Below are 25,165 nucleotides of genomic sequence, written 5' to 3'. Positions count from 1 at the left end.
AGAAACTCAGATAGCGATGTGTACTACACAGAGCTTGTGCTTCTAAGACATGCTCATGACACTGGGGGAATGTGATAAAGACGATTCTGGTCAGTGCAAATGATGATAGAATGGCTTCTTTTTATCACCCTCAGGGACATGATAATATGTGGGCTTCAGTTACGCATGTCACGTTCCTTGACAAAAGTAGTTAAGTAACATAAAGAAGCTGGCTAAAACAATTTGACTACAGATCCTGGAATACAACAACTGGGGTTTCTATTTATCCTGAGGCAGGAAGTAAATGAAAGTTAAATATAAGGGGAGAATTAAGAGCACACTTAGTATATTATTTAACTTATACATACTTAAGCGCTCAGCTACATGAAACAGCCCTACCATTTTAGTTAGTTCACCTGCTTATATACATCAGGTGAGAAATGATAATACCACTTATCATCTGTATATTCAAATGAACTCCATTTTCAAGATCACATTAAGCAAGCTGGAGATTCACTACATGGATGGGACCCTCTATGATATTCCCTCCATTGCCTTGTCCCCTGCAAGCAAGACAAAAACAGAAGCCCCAGAAGATTGGAGTCTTTGGGGGTTTTCCTCTTCTTCCTTGTCCCCGCTTCTCACAAAATCACAGGAAAACCCATTGCCTGCTGTAGACCTCCTTTACCTCAAACCCATACTCCGAAAGGGAGAGAAAATATTACCTTCTCACGCTGGTGCCTGAAGATGAACCTCTGCTTATCCTCTTGGCCGTTGCTGAAGGAGACAAAGCCACTTTTGAAGTCTTCAAAGTAGACACAGATCCTTGTTGGGAAGAACTTAATCTTTGTGGGAAACAAATGGACAAAGTGTCACAGTAAAGTTGTTGTATGTTTATGCTAAATATACACCAGTGAAGTAGGACAAGATAAATTAAAGAACCTTCATTATGTCATGACAGGTCCCAATAATGGTGAGAGCAGTAGCCACCATCACTCACGGTACTGGCTCTGCCAGGTGCTGTACTAAGAACCCCAAGGGTGTCACCTCAGCCCCTGCTCACCACCACCCCAGGAGGCAGGTGATAATACTGCCCACCCCCCGCCACCAACAGAGGAGAAAGAGCCTAACAGAAAGATTCTTCATCCAAGTCACCCTGTCGGCAGGGCTTCTTTATCCAAGTCACCCAGTCGCTGAGATTCAAATTCACCGTCCCGCCATCCCCGCCACTTCCCTTCCTTCCCACTGGCATTCATGCTGCAGCAGGTCCTCGGGTCCCACTCAAGCCCATCCTGCCCTTTCCAGCCCACAGCTACCCAAGGTGAGCCCTCATTATCTCTTATCCTTAATTATTAGTGAGGGGGAATAGAAGAAAAAATTTTAAATAGGTAAGAAGGAGGCAAAGGCAGGAAAAAGGTGATATCTTTAACTAAAAGCCTTATGCTAGTTTCTCTCTCCCAGGCCTGTCACTCCTAAATTTCTGGAACGTCTACAAATTTTCACTCACAACCTTGAAACTACTGGAAATTCACTCTCTTATGAAAACTGCCCTTTCCACTGTTAATTAGCACGTTAATGCATGCATTTTAGAATAGACTGAACAAAGGGGAGATACAAAACCTATAATACAGACTACTTTTCCAATGTTATCTTTTGATCATATGATGGAGCAGACATCAACCTGAGGATACTAGAATCCTGAGAACAGCCAGACCCAAGAACTGATTTATGATCACCAAACTGATATCATCCTACATTCTTTCCCATACCCACCCCTCACCAAGTTTCCTTTAAAAGATAAGCCTGAGAACCCCAAGAGCACTTCTCACTCTTGAGAGAGCCCACATACTCCCTTGAATATGTATTCCTTGCCTTCCTAAATAGGTCTCTGCGCCTCAATATGTGACTCATGCTAAAATTCATTTCTGTCACACACATCAAGGACCCTGTCAACCTGAGTCCAGGTCCCCCTCTCTGAGACCTCTTTGTGCCCCTCTGGTGATACTAGGACTATCTTCCAATGTTGTTCCTTAACAATTCAAATTGTGGATAGCCTCCAGGGAAATCTAATCAAGTCACTTCACTGTTTATTAATCTTTCCCCAGTGCCCATAAACCCTAAATATATAACCTCTGGCTTGACTTATAAAACTCCAAAATTTGTGCTGGGGTTGTGGCTCAGTGGTAGAGCACTTGCCTAGCAGGTGTGAGGCACTGGGTTTGATTCTCAGCACCACATAAAAATAAACAAAATAAAGGTATTGTGTCCATCTACAACCAAAAAAAATTTTAAAGAAGATTTGCACTTCTCTTAAAAAAGTATAAAAATAAAATAAAACTTCCAAAATCTGACTCTTTCCTCTTTGAGCAGGCCCTGCCAGCCATACTTTCCCACTGGACATGTCCTTACAGACAGCAAGCCTTGCCTGAATTCCCAGGCAGGGGGAGCATCCTGTAGTTCACAGCAAATCATAATTCTCATACCATATTTCAATGCTTGGTATAAGTCTATTTCCTTCACTGGAGGTAAGCTCCCTTAGGCAAAGAGTTGTCCCTCATTTCAACTCTCACTGGCTAGCACACTGCCAGATTCAGCAGCTTACTCAACATTTGCCAAGTGGAAACAGAGAGCTGGCTCAAACCCGGAGAGCCAGGGCTCAGTCATGGTTTTAACATCAAAATCATTTTGTCATACACAAATCATGTGATGTAGTAGGACTTTGTTTTTCCTATCTACTAGTGAAAAGCTTATTTACTTGTAGGCTCTTTTCTTTTTCATCCACCTTAACGGCAGCTTACACCATGTTTTGCCTCAAAACATAGCAATGCAGTGTGGGCCCTATCGAAATGGTCCCTGTTAAACAACCTATGAATGAATAAAAACCAGAAGGTATTTCATCAAGAGTCTTGGCTAAACCCTTCTACTGCTCTCTTCAAGCCCTGTGCTGGCCCTTGGCACTCCAGGAGTATTCAGGGGACACTCTGCCAGAGAAAAGCTTTCATGTTTTCTCCTTCAATGGAAGATAGGAAGAGAAATAAAACTATAAAATAAAGGAGGTAAAGAAATACATGCAGAGACAGGGGGAAGAAAGACCAACAGAAATGGGAGCAGGGAAATCAAGGCAAAATCTGTCCCTGGCTTGAAAGAAGAGTGGTTGAGCACCTGTATTTACGAGAGACCCCCATATTGTATGGGGAGCACAAAGTATACTGATACCACCACCATGGCCACATAACCCTAGGGCACATCCAGAGGGCAAAATTCCTTTTCACAGCAAGCATTAAAAATAAAATGTACTGTCATCACTGTTTATAGCAGCCTGATTCACAATAGCTAGATTGTGGAACCAACCTAGATGCCCTTCAATAGATGAATGGATAAAGAAAATGTGGTATATAGATACAATGGAATATTACTCAGCCATAAGGAAGAATAAAATTATGGCATTTGCAGGTAAATGGACTGAGTTGGAGAATAGCATGTTAAGTGAGATAAGCCAATCCCAAAAAACCAAAGGCCAAATGTTTTTTCTGATAAGTGGATGCTGATAAGTGGAGGTGGGGGTGGTGCAAAAATAAATAAAGTGTACTGTCATCAATGTTTATAGCAGCACAATTCAAAATAGCTAAGCTATGGAACCAACCTAGGTGCCCTTCAACAGATGAATGGATAAAGAAAATGTGGTATGTATACACATGGAATATTACTCAGTCACAAAGAAAAATGAAATTACGTATTTGCCTGTAAATGGATGGAATTGGAGACTGTCATGCTAAGTGAAATAAGCCGATCCAAAAAAAAAAAAATCAAAGGCTGAATGTTTTGTTTTCTCTGATGTATGTACAATAAGCAGGGAGGGAGGTTTGAAGTTTGATTGATAAGACAAAGGGAATAAATGAAAGGGGGGAGGGATAGGAATAGGGAAGAGAGTGAATTGAATCAGACGTAACTTTCCCATGTTCACATATGAACACACTATCAGTGAAACTCCACATCATGTACAACCACAAGAATGGATCCTTATTAGAATAAGTTATACTCCAAGTAATACACTCTGATGTATATCTAAAAAGAATAAAATAATTAAAAGTTAAAAAAATAAAGTATATGGTAAAATTCTTGAACAGAAAGGAAAGAATTTAAAAAGCGAAAAACTGTGCAGTTTATTTTCATCAGTTGGAAGGTTAGGAAATATATCTAAAGGATAGCATATTTTTACAAAGTACCAGAAATCCTGTTAACAGTACCTGAAAGGTTGGGACACAACTGCTCTTGGGAGCCCTTTCACATCATCAGACCTGCAGAAATCAAAGACAAGTGCTCCAGCGTCACTAGGTTCATACACACAGCGAAGACCAAAAGGCACATCATATGGAATCAGACCCGTAAAAATACTAAACTGTCTGAAGGGGAAAATCTTACAGGTGAATGTTAGTACTCATCCACTTTATAAAACAAATCCCAGAACCAGCAGGAAGTACATTTTAGTCATTTTATTCCATCTCAAATGTTAATTTAGAGCATCTTGCTTTTCAATCAGAAGATGGGGTTGTATCCACTCAGGGTGAAAAATGTTTGAAGATGGTACCATGATGCTAGTAAGAATATTTAATTTCAAAGACAGAATTAAAAAATAAAATAGAAAAACCACATCGGAACAAGCCTTCTGAGATTTAGGTAGTAGAGACTCATTTGTTTTTCCTCTTTATTTGCCAAGTAATACTTTCTTCCAACATATCCCTTAAAATATCCTAAAAATCAAATATAAAGCTTTTTTGAAATTTATTTTAATCAATATAAAGCAATTTCTTACAGTCCCAAGCAAAAATGATGAATAAAAAAGTCCAATAATGTAAACTGATTTTGAAGAACCTTCCACTGACTTAGAAAGACAACATATATTGTTAAAAGAGCAGGGGTTTGAATAGTCCTGGGTTGGAATGTCAGCTCCCTTCCTAACTCTGTCCACTGGGGAGCAACTTGACCTAACAGCAAGCAACGAACCCTAGCAACGAATGGAAGCACACCAAATTTTAAAGTTTAAAACAGATCTACCTAAATGCATAGGTCGGTGAGGAGCGTGGCTGTCTCTGACTTTTTAAGGCACGTAGTTTGTCTCCCTGGGTTATATTATTTTTCATTTCCACATCTTCATCTTCTTCTAAATTATTCTGGGAAAAAAAAAATGTTCCATAGAAAGGTCATTATCAACAATGTTGCTTTATGCAGATTTCTTAACAGATTATAAATTATCTGTATTTACAGATACTTCCTATATACACTATTATATAGATTAAATGTACTCTAAATTCATCATTATCCAAGTATACACTAAAGAATAGTCAACTATTTGCCATTGGAATAACTGGTAAAATTCCAAATGAAAGAATTTTGATTATGGATGTGGTAGAACTGAAAAGGAGCTGTTTGTTATAATGAACCAAAGAGACTCTAATGCGAACCCAATCATGCTTTGGAATATAGCCTAACACAGTATAACTCAAGAGATACAGAACAAATATGTTTTCAGATCCTAACCATCAATGCAAATTTCATAGCTTGTTTACGAAAATGTAAGATAAAATAACTGAAGATATCTGCACAGTAACTCATTAACATCATTTAACACAGTAAAAGCACTCAAGCCCTTTCCAGAGGAGTTAAGGACCAATGTCACTAAGCTGGGAAAGCATGTTTCCTTCTAAGGAAGTTTTATAGTTTGATAAACAGAAGTATCATGTTAGTCTTTCACATGCCAGTTCAAGGAGAGTGGAGGGGATAAGAAAACAGAAGAGCTAAATCCTATCTACCCCAAGCAGGAAGAAACAGGAAAAGGTTCAAGACTTATTTTAAAAAAACAGCAATATTAAAGAATACACAAATATAAAAAAAAACAGCAACATAAGCAAGGTAGTTAGAAATGTGGCAGTGAAAACACTAGCATAATTTGCTTAGCAATCTGGGGATATGGAAAGGTGAAATAGGAAATTGATATTTTTATTGTTAGAATTCAATACTTTTGGTATTTTTAAAGCTATGGTAATTACTTGAAAAAATAAAAACTAATTTTAAAGAATATATAGTTTAAAAATTAGCTATATATCTAAAACTATAATTACACATTTTTACTCTCTCATTCTTTTGTGAATCATAAAGGTTAGTGTTTTTTTGTTTTGTTTTTTGGTAAATTATGCAACATTTCGTGGGGTGTGATCCCAGCAGCTCAGGAGGCTGAGGCAGAAGGATCTCAAGTTCAAAGCCAGCCTCAGCAAAAGCAAGGTGCTTAGCAATTCAGTGAGACCCTGCCTCTAAATAAAATACGAAAGAGGGCTGGGGATGTGGCTCAGTGGTTGAGTGCCCCTTAGTTCAATCCCCAGTAACTACCCCCCAAAAAATGCTACATTTCAAAATCAGAAAACAACAAAAATGCTGAACACACTGGCATGCACCTAACTATCTAGATTGAACTTATTTTTTTTTTTACTTTCTTCTCTTAAGTTTACTTAAATTAAGTACCATCACTCTCCAAGAGGAAGAAAACTATAATACATATATAGTCCCAGTTTTCACCTCCAGAGAGGAAAGTCATCTCTCTTCTTTAAAAAGAATTGTCATACAGTATTTGTTTGTCATAGAAATAAAGTACAGAAAAGTATAGAAAAATACTGAAAACACCTTTATATTCACCATCAAAATTCAAACATTAACATTCTGGCACACAATTTTTCCTGTACTACACACATCCCCATGACATACTTCTTCCTTATCAAAAGAGGTTATGTTTTATACCCTGCTTTGTAACTTGCTTTTTTCCACTAAAAACATATCTTATGAAAGTGTATCAGAATAAATTTTTTTAAAAACCTCTACATTATCATTTTATAGTCCCATCAAGTTCCATTGCCTAGATATACCAAATTGTATTATTTTACTTACACCCTGGAGTGGGCTGTTCTCTGTCTATCTTCACTATACAAATATTCTCCTATATGAACATGGTTTTTTTAATACTGTCTTATTATTGTCCTATGACAAATTCACAGAAGTGGAATCACCATGTTCATTTTAAAGTCGTCTTCTGCATGTTATCAAATTGCCTTCCAAAATAGCCACACCATTTAAACTCCAACTGGCAAAGATTACTAGTGTATTCCCTTATACCCTTGCCAATACTGCATAATTTTTTTTAATGTTTGATAGGTATAAACAGTGTCTCATCATTTAAATTTATGCTGCTTTCATTTTTAGAGAAGTAGAATATCTCTTATGTTTGGAAGCTATGAGGATTTCCATAATGCTTTATTTGTGTGCATGGTGTCTTCACATTGATACACACACACATAACACCCTCATTTGCATATATATCAAACATTTATTTCCTCCTAATTGCTCACTGAAAGAATGGGTGGGAGAAAGCAAAGGCTGAGCATGGAGAGGGCAGTTAAATGGCTACTGCAGTGGTATGATGGGAGGTGATGGATGGGACTAGGTATGGGAAACTGCTTAAAAGTCTGTAGTTGAGGAAGAGGGAAAAAAGAAGGAGAAAGGATCAAGATTTGTAAGAAAGGTCTGAAAAAACCTACTAAAATTCAAATTATGTTATTGTTTGTCTAAAGTGATCTGCCCTTAATTTGTTCCTGTGGCTACTGGATGTAGTTTAGGGTATTTTTAGGACTAAAAGATATAGGACATACAAGCTACAAAATTGTCAGTAACTGATAATTTGCCTTCAAACTCTTGACAAAAGTACTACACGATGTTATTCAAAACACATTTACATTAAGTTACAGAGTAAAGAAACTAAAAACCTGTATGGAAAAGGATTTGGGAGCCCTGGAAAACTGAATAAAACAAACAAAGCATCATATAACCAAGTCCTGTGTTTATTAGGGAATTGATCCTAAAATATATACAGGTCATAAAAGCCTGTGTGTGTATGGGGTTGGGTGAGGGTATTCATTAGAAAATGTATTTAAATATGGTGATTCTGAGAGATATTTATTAAAAGGGGCAGCTAAGATTTTGTTCAAAAGTACTTTATAAATGAACTAAAACCACAGTGAAGACCTTATGGAGTGACCTCACAGTAAGGTGGGTGAGTACACAGATGGGGCCAGCATTCCTGGTTCCAATGAGAGTTCCACCATATCAGGTGGCCCACCTTCCTCTACCTCGGTTCTGTATTCTATAATGGGCCTCACTTGTACTTTATGACATACGGCTACTGTAAGGATTAAAGAGTTAATCCACGTAAAGTGCTTAGAAGACTTCCCATCATGTACTGGGTGCTATTTAGGTGGCTGTTGTCACACTAAGATCCTCATTTAACTCAAATATTTACACTTTAAATTTTTAAAGAAAGTATTTTAAATTCCATCTTCTCCAGGTTGTTTCGTTCTGGGTTTTGTTTTTGTTTTCTGTAGTGGTGGAGATTGAATCCAGGGTCTGGCACATGCTAGGCTCTACCAAGAGAAACATCCCTTTTTTTTAAAAACTCCAACCCATACAGACTCTTAAACCCCTAAATGTCAAAATGAGCACTTATTGCTGGTATTCTTGTATTTGAGCATATACTGTCCCTATATAGGTTGGATTATTGCCAATTCCCTATCTGTGTCCTTATTTTTTCTTTCCTATGAAACAGTAAGCCTTCTTCATTCACTCAAGTAACATCTATTAAGGCCCTTGGACCAGGAATAGAACCATGATGAGATAAAAACCTACCATTATAAAATATACCTGGCAGGGGAGCACAGATAAAGGCCCTGGAGGGAGAGCACAGAGCAAGGCTGGAGCACGGGGCAGGAACCCGAAGCTAGACCCCAGCGGGAGGTATGTATTTCAGAAAGCTTAGCCCAGCAATAAAGACCAGGTTCAATAAGGGTAAAGCCTCTATTTTCCAAGATTCCTCATAATTCTGAGTTGGCTAAGAAAATTCATTGAAGCCCCAGCCTTGTCCGTCACTATGACCTGCATCACTGTAGTTAGTCTTTCTTTTTTACCAACTAAATACTGAAAAACTATATTTAAATTGTCTAGATTAGAACATTACAGAGCTTCCTCATAACCAGTCACAAGAAAATTCTTATAGGCATAGAAAACAAAAAATAACTTAGAATTTCTCCTTTCAATCTTTTATTAATTATTTAAATGGCAATCTCTAAAGGACTAGAGCTTTTCTGCACTTACTTTATGCACAAGCTAAATAAATCCAGGTCTTGCATGGGCTTGAAATGCATCAAAATCCTTACAGTATTCTTGACTTTTTCCCCCACTTTCCATTTACAAGAACAACAAAGATACTACTCTCTATTAAGTCCACTTTTTTTTATTTTTTAATTTTTTGGTACCAGGGATTGAACCCAGGGACATTTAACCACTTAAGCCACATCTACAGTCTTTTTTTAAATACCTTTATTGATTGATTGATTGATTGATTGATTGATTGATTGATGTGCTGAGGACCAAAACCAGTGCCTCTTACATACTAGGCAAGTGCTCTACCACGGAGTCACAACCACAGCCCCCTAAGTCCACTTTTGAGTAAACCAATTCCCCTATTCAGTAGTGTTCTATGGCTGGCATCAGGAAAGTATGGGGTGGGGGGGAAAGAGTTCACAGTGTAAAATACACAACCTCATCCTCTGGCACTTCTGAATTCTTTCATTTCTATACCCTATAACTGCAGAAACAATGGCACTTGTGAATGGCTAAAGATAAAATAATTATTTGGTAGAATGCAATAATATCCACCACAATTCATAATTTGTGCCCCACCCCAAGATCCACATGTTGAAATCCTAACCCCTCAGGTGATACATTAAGAGGCAGGTCCTTTGAGAGGTGATTAGAGCCCTCATAAATGGGATTATTACCCTTATAAAAGAGGCCCCAAGAGAGCCTCTGTGTGAAAACACGGGAGAATGTGCCATCTATGAACCAGAGGCAGACCCCTAACAAACACATCATCTCCCAGCTCCTTGAACTTGGATTCTACAGCCTTCAGAACTATGAGAAATAAATTCCTGCTATTTATAAGCTACCCAGTTTATGGTATTTTCTTATAGCAGCCTGAGCAGACTATAATGGGGCAAGGCAGGGGACATAGAAACAGCTAGCATCTAAAATTATGCCTATATTTAAAACTAGCATATTTTAAATTTCCATCATATGGCATTCCTTACTCTTCCAGTAATAAGCATTAATTATTCTTAAGTTCAACAAATTGGGGTCTAAAAAATGAGAATGAAGTATCCGAAGTACCAGATGTTAATTTAACATAGCATGCTACAGAAAGTATTATGTTACTGAAAGTTAAATGTGTTCCTAAGATACAGGGATAAATTGTATGTTTGTCTTTTCAGAGGTCATAACTCAAAGCCCTATTTACTTGAATTCAACCTGGGAAGGAAATGCTGACCAGAGCAAGAAAAGTGTTCTTGCTTAGCAATACTGTCACATTAAAATGCTCCTTCACATCCTTTTTGTTTGTTTTTAATTGACCAGACGACAACACAGAGACAAGAAAAAATCAACAAAGGTTCTGAACATCAACATGACCTTGGCTAACATTTACATCCCATCAGGACAGATGACTCAAACAAGTAAACTTAGCCACTCCTTCAGTGGCTGTCTTGCAGAACATACACGGAGCTTAAAAATCAGTTCCTTCAGGAGTCCCCATCCTTTGTTCTTTGGGAAAACTCACTCTCACCACCTCCACGCACGCTGGTTATCTTTCTTGCTAAAAGAAATGTTTTGGGGATTCCAAGTGTTGACCGAAGAGCACTGTGATTCATTCCTTCCACTTTGAGTTCCTCAAGGTCTAAGACAGAGTTGCAGTGTTTTTTCAAGGCCCTGGTCTGGGGCTAATAGATTGCCATCTGACAGAATGCTTTAAATGTTTTTAACCACTTTTTTTTTTTTTTTTTTTTTTTGCTTCTTTAGGGATATAAAAATATAAACCAAGTGCTTAACTTCACTTCAGGCATAAGATGATGGAAAGAGCTAAACTAGACTAGAAGCCCAATTCTTAGAGTGATCCCATTCCTAAACAGTTCTGGGGCCTTGGACAAATCACAAATTTTCTGGGACCCTGCTTTCTTATCCATACGAGAAGAATTAGAAAAACTGATTGTAAGGTTGCTTCTAGTTATAAAAAATGCTCATGATCCTAATTCTTACTAAGTCACTTCCTGTCATATCAAAGGTAGCAGGGAATAATGGAAAAAACACATGAGTTTTAACACTGAGGTTAGAACATCTCTGATACACAACTTCCTTACTATAAAAGAAACAACATTACCTAACATGCCAAGTGGTTATGAAGATTAAACAAGATGACACACAACATCTATTAAAGAGATTTGCTTAGAGTAGAGCCTCAGAAAAACAGTGCTCCCTCATTGTGTTTTCAATTCTGCACTTACTTTACAAATCAACATGAATTAAAGATTTCAAAGTACCACTTGTGACTTGGACTACTTCTTCGATTGTAACATTAAAATAGTTTGCTTTTCTATCTCCTTCCTGTGAATACTCTCCATATCAGAATAGCCTTCTTTATAACTGTACTCCTTAGAGTTTTTTTTTTTTTTTCCTCTTCAAGAGCAGTTGGTTTCTTTGCTCTGCTCCTTGCTTTGAACGTGGATAACTCCACACCTAAAAATTTGGTCCTCTCAGCATCTCAGAGAAATGATATGGCCATGTCACACCCATTCAATTGGAAAACAAATATAAATTAATCTAATTGTGATAAATCTTCCTGGGGGAAACTCACCTCTCCAAATCTTTCCATGTTTTGTATTTTCGATAAGCTTCCACTAATAGACATATCATCCAAGCTAGAAAGAATTTTATTAATACTTCCTTCACTGGATGGTCTATTTTTCAGTTTGGATCGGAAAATGTCTCCTTGTACCCACAATGATGCTTGTTTTCTGTAAGACAGAAGACAAAAAAAATCTTTAAAACTACTACCATCTCCTCAAAAGTATATTAAAAAGAAAAATATTAGCAGGACAACATTTACAAATCAGACAATTAAAATCAGATTATGAAATCAGATATTCAGATTATGAAATCTTTGAATTAAGAAAAATAAAATCTCTTTCAAAAGTCAAAATAAATTTACGTTCTATAGTAAATACAAATATCCACCTTCCGACATTTGTCCACTATGCATGGTTTGACTGTTGAGGTCCTCATTATAAAGACTTGAGTGCCTTCTGGCCTTTTAAATATGAATTTGAAATTTGTAAGATATTGTTCAAGTAATAGTTTGACTTGTCTGTTATAAAAACAACTAGAATGTATTGAACTTGAAAACAGATGCAAGAACTTGAGTTACATGGAGATTATACCCCCCAAAGTACTAAGCACCTCCTTTTGTGGGCCCTCAACACGTAACTTTCAAAACCCCACTCTTATAATCTAAAAGCAAGGCTTATAATCCCAATTAGATTTTCCTTTGGGAAAAGAAAATGTGTCAGAGGTTCATCCATAAGCTTTCTTTTATTCAACAAGGCACAAGTGCAACTGTTTTCAAGGTTATCAGAAGAGAACTTTAAAAATGTAAGCAAAATAACCACTGATGTTCCTATTTTTATTGGTGGGGTCACCATACATTTCTTTTAAGGTAAGTTATTTCATAGACTAGTTTTATTTCTATCCTATACCACATTCTACAGGGAGGAATTAATCATGAGGAATAGCAATAATCAAAGAATAATAGCACTCTGAGGGAGATGCCACCTATAAGAACAGGTTTCTTTTTTAAAGCAACAGGCAAAAAAAGTAATACTTTCCCTCGAGGTTTCTACATATCACATAATTCAGGTTTATAACAAGAGAAGAAAAGCAATGTTACATTGGGCCCTTGCAAAAGGAATCCCTTACAAGTAAAGTTTATTCTCAAATCAGAACATTGTTATTTTTGGTCAAATGCCATTGAAAGTCATGAAGAATAGGTTAACTTATAAATCACAGCAACAGTTCACATGTGTAATCTCCCCCACACACACATTTAGGTATTATTCTACAAAAATACACATACTGTGTATAACAAAAAAAAAAAAAAAATATTGAAGCATTATTTGCAATAGAAAGATGATGGGGACACCCTGGTGGAAATCCAGCTCATTAGATTGCATTAGACCCATTCTATGTAGCATTGCATAGCTGCATAAAAGCCTGTGAGGGACTCACATGAGGTAACAGGAAAGAATGGCCATGAAATGAAGCATTAATGAGTGAAAAGTACAGGTAGACAGAGTGTGGAAAGTGTGGTCCCTTTTGTGTTAAAGGGAAAAAAAAAATTGTAATGTTAGCAAAAAGTCCAGTTATCTAGAAAATACACACAAAATATTCACCAGTTACCCTGAGAAGGGTGACAAAAAAATTTTTCACTTTCTACTACATATGTCGACAGTATTTGACTTCTTTTTGACAATGTAGCTCATCCATTTTTGGAAAAAAATAAGTGATCTAAAAAACCAAATAAAAATAACGATGAAAGCAGAACAAAGCTAGATAAGTATGGAAAGGAATCTGAGGGTTGTCATAAGAGATGACAGACAACACGTCACTGTATATTCTTAACAACAGTACTTACAAAGCGCCTTTAGAAGTTAGCAGAATAACTGCAAAAAGGTTAGCAGCATGGGGTGCGACTGGATGGGTGGAGGCCTTTCTTTTTAATAGAATATCCTACCCTACTTTCAAATATGAGGTAATTTTTCCTTTTTTTTTTTTTTTTTTTTTTTTTTTTTGCCTGCCCATTTTAAAACACATATTTTCCAAGTAAAACAAGGGGGGAAGAAATTCCTTTACATTTGATTTCTGAGACAGCCAATATACTGGCTGTAGATATAAAATATGTTGTCCACATAAAAGACTCACCATTTCTTACATTGTTCTCAAACCGAAAACTAGTTTAAATTGTCTTAGCAAAGTTTAATATATTTCTAAATAAATTAAATGTATTTTAAAAGTCTGCTGAGTTTTTAAAAATATGAATAAAATTAAAATCCCAGAAATCTATACACACCACTTTCCTAGATAGTGAGGCAAGATCTGCCTTCTATTGGGGTGGAACTTAATTTTTGGAATCTAACCTACGAGGTGTCTTTTCTGAGCTTAGGATATGTACATTGAGGTTAACATACCACTGAGTTACAGTTTATTTTTCCTATACTAACTGTAAAAATACGAATCAAAACAAACTCTTTTTAGCATTTCTTTCCTTTGTGCAAATCTTAATAAAATCAGGAAATAACCTCTCACATTTTGCATCTTCAAAAAATCTTGCTTCCTTTGCTTATACCTTCTAATTCACAACTGCATGCCAATGGCTAGAGTGACCTCTGATCTAATCCTTGAATCTTGTTACCTCCACATAGTAGTACACAAACAGCAGAATCCTTGACAGAGACAAAACGATTCAACAAATAACTGTTGAGGGGAGGGGAGGAGTGGAGGGGACGGGAAGGACGGTAGAATGAGGCCGACATTATTACCCTATATACATGTATGATTACACTACTGGTGTGACTCAACACCATGTACAGCCAGAGGAATGTTAAGTTCTGCTCTGTTTGTGCACAATGTGTCAAAATACATTCTACTGTCATGTATAACCAATTAGAACAAAAAAAAAAACATTTTTTTTTTTTTAAATAAGAACTTAAATTCATAGAAGTATCTAGGGTCTCCAGTTAAAACTCCCACTATTACAAAGGAGAGAGGATTCAGCTTTATCACAAAAATGACAAATTCAGATCGACAAAACATACAGAAAGAATAAGGACATAAGTATAAAAACCAAATCCTTGTCCCTTAAGAAGTTCTTTTAGGATGAGAAAAGTATACAGCTGAAATCCAGTACTATAAGCTCCATGACCAAAATTCACATAGAAACTAGGAGAAGGGGCCCCCAACTCAATCTGAAAAACTCAGAAATTCCCCAAGAATCCAGAAGTACAGGATTGTGCTGCGTAATGATGTTTCCATCAACTGTGGATCATATATATGCAGGTAGTACCGTAAGATTACAATGGAGCTGAAAACTTCCTATCACCTAGTGACATCTAAGTCATAGCAAGGCCATCCTGCAACACGCTCCTCACATGTTCATGGTGATGCTGGTAAAAGCAAATCCACTGTGCTGCCAGTCATTTAAAAGAAAAGCACATACAAAAATGTGTCCTACATAATGCCCAATAATAATAATAAATGACTGTTACGGATGTATGTACTTACTATACTATACTTTAATCATTATTGTAGCATATACCCCTTCCAACTGTTTAAAAAAAAAATCTGTAAAACACCATGCCATGTCACATAGGCAGCAGTCACATACATCTCGGGTTTGCCTCATCTCTTCACTGCATCAAGAGGCCAGGTAAAGCAACTGACCTATACCATCTAGGTTTGTGGAAGTCTAACTGTCATGTTCACAGGATGATAAAATCACCTGTCTTGAGGCAAAAACCATTCTGAGAACGTCTCCCTATCCTTAGGCAATGCACAACTCTATCTGGAAATATAAGCAGAACTTGGCCAGCAAAAAGCTTCCCCAAAGCAAAGAAAACAATGTGTAGGCTGCAGGAATAGTGGTATCAGAGAACACAGCATGTTTGGAGAACAGAGTTGTTTAATTTGGCTGAAGCTAAGGATTTTAGAGAAGTAGGTAAGAGGCAGCTCAGGATGGATCCTGCAAGCTATGCTAAGACATTCAAATCTGATCCCCCAATAAATCAAAGACCTGTAAGGGTCTTTAGGAATAAAAATCATGAAGTGGGTACAGAGGCAGAGGAGTAGAACCTAAGAGGCTAAGTTGAAGAAAAAAAAAAAAAAACTCCAATTCCAAAATAAGTTATAAAATGAAAATCTGCTGCTAGAGATGAAAATTATAAAGTGACAACTTTCACTTGCTTGGTTTAAAAGACTCAACCTGCCCCATCTCTGGAAAGACTTGATTTGAACCTGAATATTAAAGATGAATAAGGTGTCAGAGCAGATTTGAGTGTTGCTAAGCAATGCTGTATGCAAGTGCTTCTTGAGAAAAAAAGCAGTGCTTCACAAAAATATCTTTTTATTGATAATGGAAACCACGCAAGCTTTTATTGTGGTGTCTGTTACTCCTTAAAAGCCTCATCTCCAACAAAAGAAGTAAAACATGTATTTTTAAGTATTTAACATTTAAAAATCAAATCTTATGAAGCTAACGCATCTGCTGAAAGTAAACCCTCCAATAATGCAGTGCATAAGAATCTGAAACTACTGGCCCTCTGCTAACAGAATATGTGCTTTGCAATGATAGGAAGAAATTGGTCTTGATCTGAACTTAGACTTGTTGAGAGACATGGCAGGTTGGGGTAACTGCTTTTGGCTGTGTGCTGCCCCTAGGTTAGTCAGGTTTAGCCTCGCCAAGAATGGGATTAAGAAAATAACTAAATAACTTGGCTTCATTATGAGCCAATTTATAGTTGATTCTGACACAGAGACTTCATATTTATTTGAAAATATTTCATTTTATAGTCCTATAGTAAAACTCAAGTCAGTTGCACTGCTATAAATATTACTGGTTTTGAGTCCAGAGCACAATGGATGTCATTAAGTAGCTACTCCTATTTGTGGCTGACTCTTCTCCCTCACTTCTTTAAATCAAGCTAATCCTACCATTTTAACTCCTCATCTTCAGCACACCTTCTATCCTGGACACATTTTTGCCAGGATGACCCAACCCTGATTCCAATGTCCACTCAAAGTCACCATCTAGTCATTCTGCATAGACTTCCTAGCACTTCCTAGCTTGGCCTGAGCCTACTCTAGCGGTGACTCACGCACAATCCATACCTCCCATTCTATCGTCCCAGGGCTGTTATAGACACAGAGGTAGTTCCCACCTAAAGAACTGGGCTAACGAAAGCTCTAGCTTGATGGCAAAGGAAGACAGATGAGAAGCAGCAACCACTGGGCAGGAGATGAGGAGACAGGTATTGATGGGATCCTACAGAAACACTGAGTCACAAATGGAAGATTTAGCAGGAAGATATTTACAAAGATTTCTGGAGGCATAAGAAAAGGCTCTTGATTTTGAAAAGCACAAGCAAACAAAGTTAGAAGACCAAAGAAAGAGGGAATTCTTCGATTCAACTAGCTAGATCTAGCTTAGGTATGAATTCCCTACAATAGGGTATTAGATCATTGGGATATGAAGTCAAACACAGACTTCACACCTAAACCTAACAAGCTACTGCTTTCAATTATTTTTTCTTTGTGTTTCTAACCCTTTTCATACACTTTTATGCACAACACAGGAAACAAAACAAAAAACATTCCAAGTGAGGATATAGAGAAACTGAACCACTCTTGCATTGTTGGTAGAAATGTAAAATTATGCAGCTGCTATGCAAAAAAGCTTGGCAGTTTCTCAAAAAATTCAACAGAATTATCACACCATCCAGTAACTCCACTTCTGGGTCTATGCCCAAAAGAACTGAAACAAATGCTCATGCACCAATGTTCATAGCAGTATTAGTCACAAGAGCCAAAAAATACAGAAAACTAAAAACAGCCATCAACAAACAAATGGATAAACAAAAGATGGTGCATATATACAAGGGAAAATTATTCAACCTTCAAAAGGAATAAAATTGATACTACAACAATCAACATGCTACAATTACCACATGTAAAATCAATTACAACAACATGAATGAACCTTGAAAATGTTATGCCAAGTGAAATAAGCCAGACACAAAAGAACAAATATTATAAGAGTTGACTTACATGAGGTACCTAGAATAGACAAATTCATGAAGCAGAAGATAGAATACAGACTCCCAGGAGCTGGGGGACAGGATAATGGGGACTTATTGCTTAGGTGGAGAGTTTCTGTTTGGAATGATTAAAAAGTTCTGGAAATAGTGGTGATGGCTGCACAGCATTATGAATGTACTTAAAGCCACTGAATTGTGTATCTAAAATGGGTTAAAATGGTAAATTTTATGTTGTACATATTTTATCACAAACATTTAATTTAAAAATTCAATTTTATATCTGGAGTAATTGGAATGAATAGTTTAAGATAAATATCTGATAACACAACTACCTAAAATTCTTATATATACTTAATTATTAACAATTGAATTCATATTACTATTTTATTTTTGCAAAGCAAATTTTCATAGTTGATTAACAGTGAATAAGTGGATCAGAAAATACAATAGTAAAATTGAAAAAAATAGGAAGCTTCTGTAATAGTGTTATTGCAAGAAGTCACTTTTAACAAGTACTATAAACTAAAACTTTTGTGATATGCCTTTTATTCTAATACGTGAACCACAGTATCTACTGCTGTCAAGTTCTGATTTTTTTATATTTAAGATTTTCATTTGTATTTAAGGATAAAATTTTAAATCCTTAAACTTATTATTAAAAGAAATTTAAGCCAGGTGCAGTGGCATATATCTGTAATCCCAGAGGCTCAGGAGGCTGAGGCAGGAGGATCACAAGTTCAAAGCCAGCCTCAGCAAAAGTGAGGCACTAAGCAACTCAGTGAGACCCTGTCTCTAAATAAAATACAAAATAGGGCTGGGGATGTAGCTAAGTGGTTGAGTGCCCTAAGTTCAATCCCCAGTATGCCCTCCATGCAAAAATTAATGTTACTTGACCTAATTGCACATATCTAAAAGAAAAGCATAAGGGGAAATGGTAGTGGTCAATCCCAATTAAAAGTCAATCCATCACCATTAGACATTTTCTAGCATTTTTCCATTTGCTAAACAGATTTTCTCCATGTTATTTTTGGTAATTCCTAAAATAAAAAGCAATGGTTAAACTTTATTTCTGATCCAGCTCAATCCACCTATGAAATTTACCAAATGCTCAAAGCCACAGTGAGATGTGGTATAAGTTGACACCTACAGAATAAGAATGAGCCAAAAAACTGTGTTGTGGATTTGGATCAAGGACCAGCATCATCACATCACCTTGGAGCTTGTCAGAAATGCAGATTCTCGTGCCCCACCCAGATCTGCTGAATCGGAAACTGTACTAAACAAGAACCCCAAAGGACTCTTACCCTAATGTCTAAGAAACACAGAAGACAACAGAAAGCCTTACAGCTACCTAAATGCTGTAAAAAATGCCTAAAGAGAAACTGATAAAAACACATATGATAGTAAACCAGAATCATGGAAATTTCAATTTATGGATTTAGGAATGAAAAGGGGTTCAACCACAAAATTACTGCCACTTAAAGATGACTTACTTCAAAAGGGCAGCTCTGTCTCACAGAGTGAACTCCCCACAGGGTCCGGGTTTAGGCTTTATGTGAGTTTTGCTGAACATCCACATGAGAGCCCAGTACTAGTTCCTCAATGATCCCTTAAGGAATCCTTGGATGAAACCATTAATGGATTGTGATCTAGAGGTCAGCATAATGCCACACAGTATATGTTCAATAAACAGAATCAACCAAATTATAATACTCCCTGGCTGCACCTTCATATCTTTACAGGTTGTCTCTGAGAAGAATGAGTAAAGAGCTGGCTTAATAACAAAAGACATGTAGTGTGCACCTTGAGAAGAACCTCAGAACCTTGAGGTTGTTCGGTAAAAGAAACATTTGGGTTCAGAAGGATATTTTAGCTTAAGAATTTCAGGTTTAAGTAGAAGAAAGAAACACCAATGATTGTTTTTGTGAACAATGAGCTTTATATCCTAGAAAAAAAAAAAACTTTAAATATATAATGTCAGGCTATAACAAAGGAATACTTCTGGAACCGCCCATACATAAATTCATCAGCAACTTACAAGGGCAGTAACAAACATCTCTCATGGCCAGTGACATAAGGGAGATGCTCGCTTGAGACACAGAAACACCTGGACATATTTTTGAACTTCAAGGATAAGCAGGATATGACAAATGAGCTCGTCTACAGTCACAGATTTGGAATTAACATTATCTAAAAAAGCACTGATTGGCTTTTCACCTCTGAAAGAATACAATCCCTTTAACTTGTTCAGTCACTTGTGACAGATGAGAGCCCAATGAAAGCTTTTTATACCTTCTTATTTCTGTCTTAATGGACACGTTAATTATTCATGCTTCTGCGTCATCACTGACTTCACACTCGTCCCTCTGTCATTAGTCAGTCTTCAAAGTTTGATATGCTTTTTCCTTGATGTTTTTGGTATTCATCTCCAACTCTTTGGAGCAATGTCTAGCCCTTTTGTACGGCCCTGTCTCCCTGACAGATTGCAGTGGTCTCCTTTTTAGCTTTTTTAATTCTGATACCCATCATCTGACTCATTTCACATAGGTTATAGCCCAATCTTCCAAATATTACTTGGGTCACACGACTTCTGATATGTCAAATATTCCAAATTAGAAGGTACAATGAATAAGAGAAGTTTAGAATATCCTTGTTCATCATTAAGATCTATACATGCAGAGGTTTCAAGATGGCGGCCTAGAGGGTGGCTGCATTTCATGTTGCTCCAGGACTCAGGATTCAAAAGAGGAGATATTGAGACGCTTGGGACCAACTCAAAGCAGCCGGGTGACTCTCACCCCCTGGGGAGGCATCCCGGATGGGACGGTGGTCCCGGAACACAGGAAACTTTGTGAAGTAGAACTGCCGGCGAGACGCCCCTCCCCCCGCTGGAGTAGTGAACTCGGACAGCTGGGAGCGCCGTAAAGGAGGCCGCTCGGCACAGCGCTGGGACTCGGAGCAACCACTGGGGCTCTGGCGGCTGCCCAGGGGAAGAGTGGCGAGGAGAGCTGTGTGGACTCAGGACACCGGGGCCTGCCCTGAGGAGGAGGAGGAGGAGCGTGGCCACTTGGATTCCGAGTGACTGCACCAGAGCTACAGGCGGTTGCCAGAGGAGAAGCTGCGCGGCGAGCTGTTTGGACTCAGAACGACGCTTTTGAACACCGGGGCCTGCCCTGAGGACGAGGAAGAGGAAGAGGAGCGCGGCCGCTTGGATTCGGGGTGACTACACCAGAGCTACAGGCGGTTGCCAGAGAAGGGGCTGCGTGGCGAGCTGTTTGGACTCAGACCACTTCTGAACCCCGGGGCCTGCCCGGAGGAGGAGGAGGAGGAGGAGGAGGAGGAGGAGAAGCGTGGCGGGTCGTTTGGACTCGCAGTGACTGCATTAGTGCTCCAGGCGGCTGCTCAGAGGAGAAGGCGAGTGGTGAGTTGTTTGGACTTAAAGTGACAGCTCCTGAGCACAGGGGGGCTGCCTGGAGGAGGAGCGTGGTGGGTCGCTTGGTCTTGAGTGGCCGCACCAGAGCTCCGGGCGGTTGCCCAGAGGACCCGTGCTACGGGTCACGTGGACTCAGAGCCACTCAGAGCGACCGCTCCTGAACACCCCAGGGGTTATCTGAAGAAGGAGGAGGAACGGGGAGGGTCACTTCGACTCGGAGTGATTGATTGCCCAGGGCTACGGGTGGTTGGTGGAGGTGGAGGCACGCAGTGAGTTTCTTGGACTCCTAGTGACCCCACCGGAATACTGGGCGGCTGTCTGGAGGAAGAGGCGTGTGGCGGGTCTCTGGGACTCAGAGCGATTGTACAGGGCCCCAGGTGGCTGCTCAGAGGAGGGGCCGCATAGCCAGGCAATTGGGTGCAGAGCAGGGTCCCAGGATCTAGGAGGCTTCTTGGTGGAAGAGCCGCACAGAGACAGGCGTAGGGCGGAGCAAAGGTTCCAGGCCTGCGAGCAGATTCTCTGAGGAAGGGCAGCCTAAGGAGAGTCATCTGCAAAGGGTGAGGCTCCCAGGCCCAGGAGGTAGGGCCGGGCCCCTGGGAACTTTGCAGAGGAAGGCAGCCCAGCCCAGGCGGTAGCTGTAAATTGAGGGGAACCTCTAGGAGGGAACTGACCAGCGAGACCTCCCCACCGGGTGAGTCTTCCCTGCTGGGTGAGGTTTCCCCACAAGAACGGTAAAACCAGAGACTCAGGCCCAAACAGGCCTTGCCTCAGCCCACAGCCTAGGTCCCCTTTGGATGACCATTGGTCAACAAGTGGAGGTACCTCTGCCCACTAGCAGGGATTATACCCCACCTGAAGGCCACCACTCCTAGAGAGGCAGCTTCCTTGTGGAGCACCGCATTATCAACTTCCTTCAAGACTTCAGCCTACTGAAGGCTAAGGGGGGATATATATAGAAATCTTCAGGGACATTGTAAGTCAATAGAGGAAATCTGCAATATCTCAGCGGTCCTCTGATACCTGAACAATATGAGAAAACAAGGAAAGAAAATGCTGCAAACAAATCTAGATGTTACATCAATAAAACCCAGTGACAGCATGGCAGAAGAAATGACAGAAAAGGAGTTCAGAATGTACATAATTAAAATGATCAGAGAAGCAAACGATGAGATGAAAGAGCAAATGCACGCACTGAATGATGAGATGAAAGAGCAAATGCAAGCATTGATTGATCGCACCAATCGACAGTTAAAAGAGCAAATACAGGAAGCAAAAGATCATTTCAATAAAGAGTTAGAGATATTGAAAAAAAACCAAACAGAAATCCTTGACATGAAGGAAACAATAAACCAAATTAAGAACTCCATAGAAAGCATATCCAATAGGATAGAACACCTGGAAGACAGAACTTCAGACATTGAAGACAAAATATTTAACCTTGAAAACAAAGCTGAACAAACAGAGAAGATGGTAAGAAATCATGAACAGAATCTACAAGAATTATGGGATATCATGAAAAGGCCAAATTTAAGAATTATTGGGATTGAGGAAGGCCTAGAGAAACAAGCCAAAGGAATGAACAACCTATTCAATGAAATAATATCAGAAAATTTCCCAAATCTGAAGAATGAAATGGAAAATCAAGTTCAAGAGGCTTATAGGACTCCAAATACACAAAATTACAACAGACCCACACCAAGGCACATTATAATGAAAATACCAAACATACAAAATAAAGACAGAATTTTAAAGGCTGTGAGAGAAAAGAACCAAATTACATTCAGGGGGAAACCAATACGCATATCAGCAGATTTTTCAATCCAGACCCTAAAAGCTAGAAGGGCCTGGAACAACATTTTTCAAGCCCTGAAAGAAAATGGATGCCAACCAAGAATCTTATACCCAGCAAACCTTACCTTCAAATTTGACGATGAAATAAAATCCTTCCATGATAAACAAAAGCTAAAAGAATTTACAAAAAGAAAGCCAGCATTACAGAACATTCTCAGCAAAATATTCCATGAGGAAGAGATGAAAAACAAAGAAGCAAATCAGCAAAGGGAGGAATTATCCTAAAGGAATTGTCAAATAAAGGAGGAAACAAGTTGTGTCAAACAAATAAATAAATAAAATTTAAAAAATGAACCAAATGACCGGGAAACCAAATCATATCTCAATAATAACCCTGAATGTTAATGGCCTGAATTCATCAATCAAAAGACATAGACTGGCAGATTGGATTAAAAAGAAAGATCCAACAATATGTTGCCTGCAAGAGACTCACCTCTTGGAAAAAGATACCCATAGACTAAAGGTGAAAGGATGGGGAAAAACATACCATGCACATGGACTCAGCAAAAAAGCTGGAGTATCCATCCTCATTTCCGATAATGTGGACTTCAAGCCAAAGTTAGTCAGAAGAGATAAAGAAGGTCATTTCATACTGCTTAAGGGAAGCATAAATCAGCAAGATATAACAATCATAAACATCTATGCCCCAAACAGTGGCTCATCCATGTGTGTCAAACAAATCCTTCTCAATTTCAGAAACCAAATAGACCATAACACAATAATACTAGGTGATTTTAACACGCCTCTCTCACCACTGGACAGATCTTCCAGACAAAAATTGAACAAAGAAACCATAGATCTCAATAACACAATCAATAACTTAGATTTAACGGACATTTATAGAATATACCATCCAACCAAGAGCGAATACACTTTCTTCTCAGCAGCACATGGATCCTTCTCTAAAAAAGACCATATATTATGCCACAAAGCTAATGTTAGCAAATACAAGAAGATAGAGACACTAGCATGTATTCTATCAGATCATAATGGATTGAAGTTAGAAATAAATGAAAGAGTAAAACACAGAAACAATTCCAACATCTGGAGATTAAAAATATGCTATTATATGATGAATGGATAACAGAAGATATTAGGAAGGAAATTAAAAAATTCTTAGAGGTAAATGAGAACAAAGAAACATCATATCAAAATCTCTGGGACACTATGAAAGCAGTACTTAGAGGGAAATTTATTTCATGGAGCACATTTAATAAAAGAAGTAAAACTCAACAAATAAACGACCTAACACTACAGCTCAAAGCCCTAGAAAAAGAAGAACAGAACAGCACCAAAAGTAGTAGAAGACAGGAAATAGTTAAACTCAGAGCTGAAATCAATGAAATTGAAACAAAAGAAACAATACAAAAAATTGACAAAATAAATAGTTGGTTCTTCGAAAAAATAAACAAAATTGATAAACCTTTAGCCACACTAACAAAGAGAAGACGAGAGAAAACCCAAATCACTAAAATTCGGAATGAACAAGGAAATATCACAACAGACAGGATTGAAATACAAAACATAATTAGAAGCTATTTTGAAAATCTATACTCCAACAAAATAGAAAATTTTGAAGGCATCAACAGGTTTCTAGAGACATATGAATTGCCTAAACTGAACGAGGAGGACATAAACAATTTAAATAGACCAATTTCAAGTACTGAAATAGAAGAAGTCATCAAAAGCCTACCAAGAAAGAAAAGTCCGGGACCAGATGGGTTCTCAGCCGAGTTCTACAAAACCTTTAAAGAAGAGCTCATTCCAATACTTCTCAAAGTATTCCATAAAATAGAAGAGGAGGGAACCCTCCCAAACTCATTCTATGAAGCCAATATCACACTGATACCTAAACCAGACAGAGACTCATCAAGGAAAGAAAATTTCAGACCAATATCCTTAATGAACATCGACGCAAAAATTCTCAACAAAATTTTAGCAAATCGCATACAACAACATATTAAAAAGATAGTGCACCATGATCAAGTGGGTTTCATCCCAGGGATGCAAGGTTGGTTCAACATCAGGAAATCAATAAACGTAATTCACCATATTAATAGACTTAAAGTCAAGAATCACAGGATTATTTCAATAGATGCAGAAAAAACATTTGATA

General features: G+C 38.2%; 1 protein-coding gene across 3 annotated transcripts in view; it reads right to left on the bottom strand.

Moving 5' to 3' along the window:
- CDC14A (cell division cycle 14A) overlaps positions 1-25,165 on the bottom strand; it is a 169,954-nt gene that overhangs the window by 19,451 nt on the left and 125,338 nt on the right. For all 3 annotated transcript variants that reach the window (XM_079110671.1, XM_079110669.1, XM_079110670.1), the window contains 4 exons: positions 11,759-11,918; positions 5,035-5,150; positions 4,227-4,277; positions 705-824 (listed from right to left, as the gene is read on the bottom strand). In XM_079110671.1, the coding sequence (XP_078966797.1) occupies positions 705-824; positions 4,227-4,277; positions 5,035-5,150; positions 11,759-11,918 (447 nt within the window). The remainder of the gene's footprint in view (positions 1-704; positions 825-4,226; positions 4,278-5,034; positions 5,151-11,758; positions 11,919-25,165) is intronic.

The sequence above is a fragment of the Sciurus vulgaris genome, assembly GCF_902686455.1.
Source record: "Sciurus vulgaris genome assembly, chromosome: 1".
Classification (NCBI taxonomy): Eukaryota; Metazoa; Chordata; class Mammalia; order Rodentia; family Sciuridae; genus Sciurus; species Sciurus vulgaris.
This window is presented reverse-complemented; position numbering and strand designations above follow the sequence as displayed.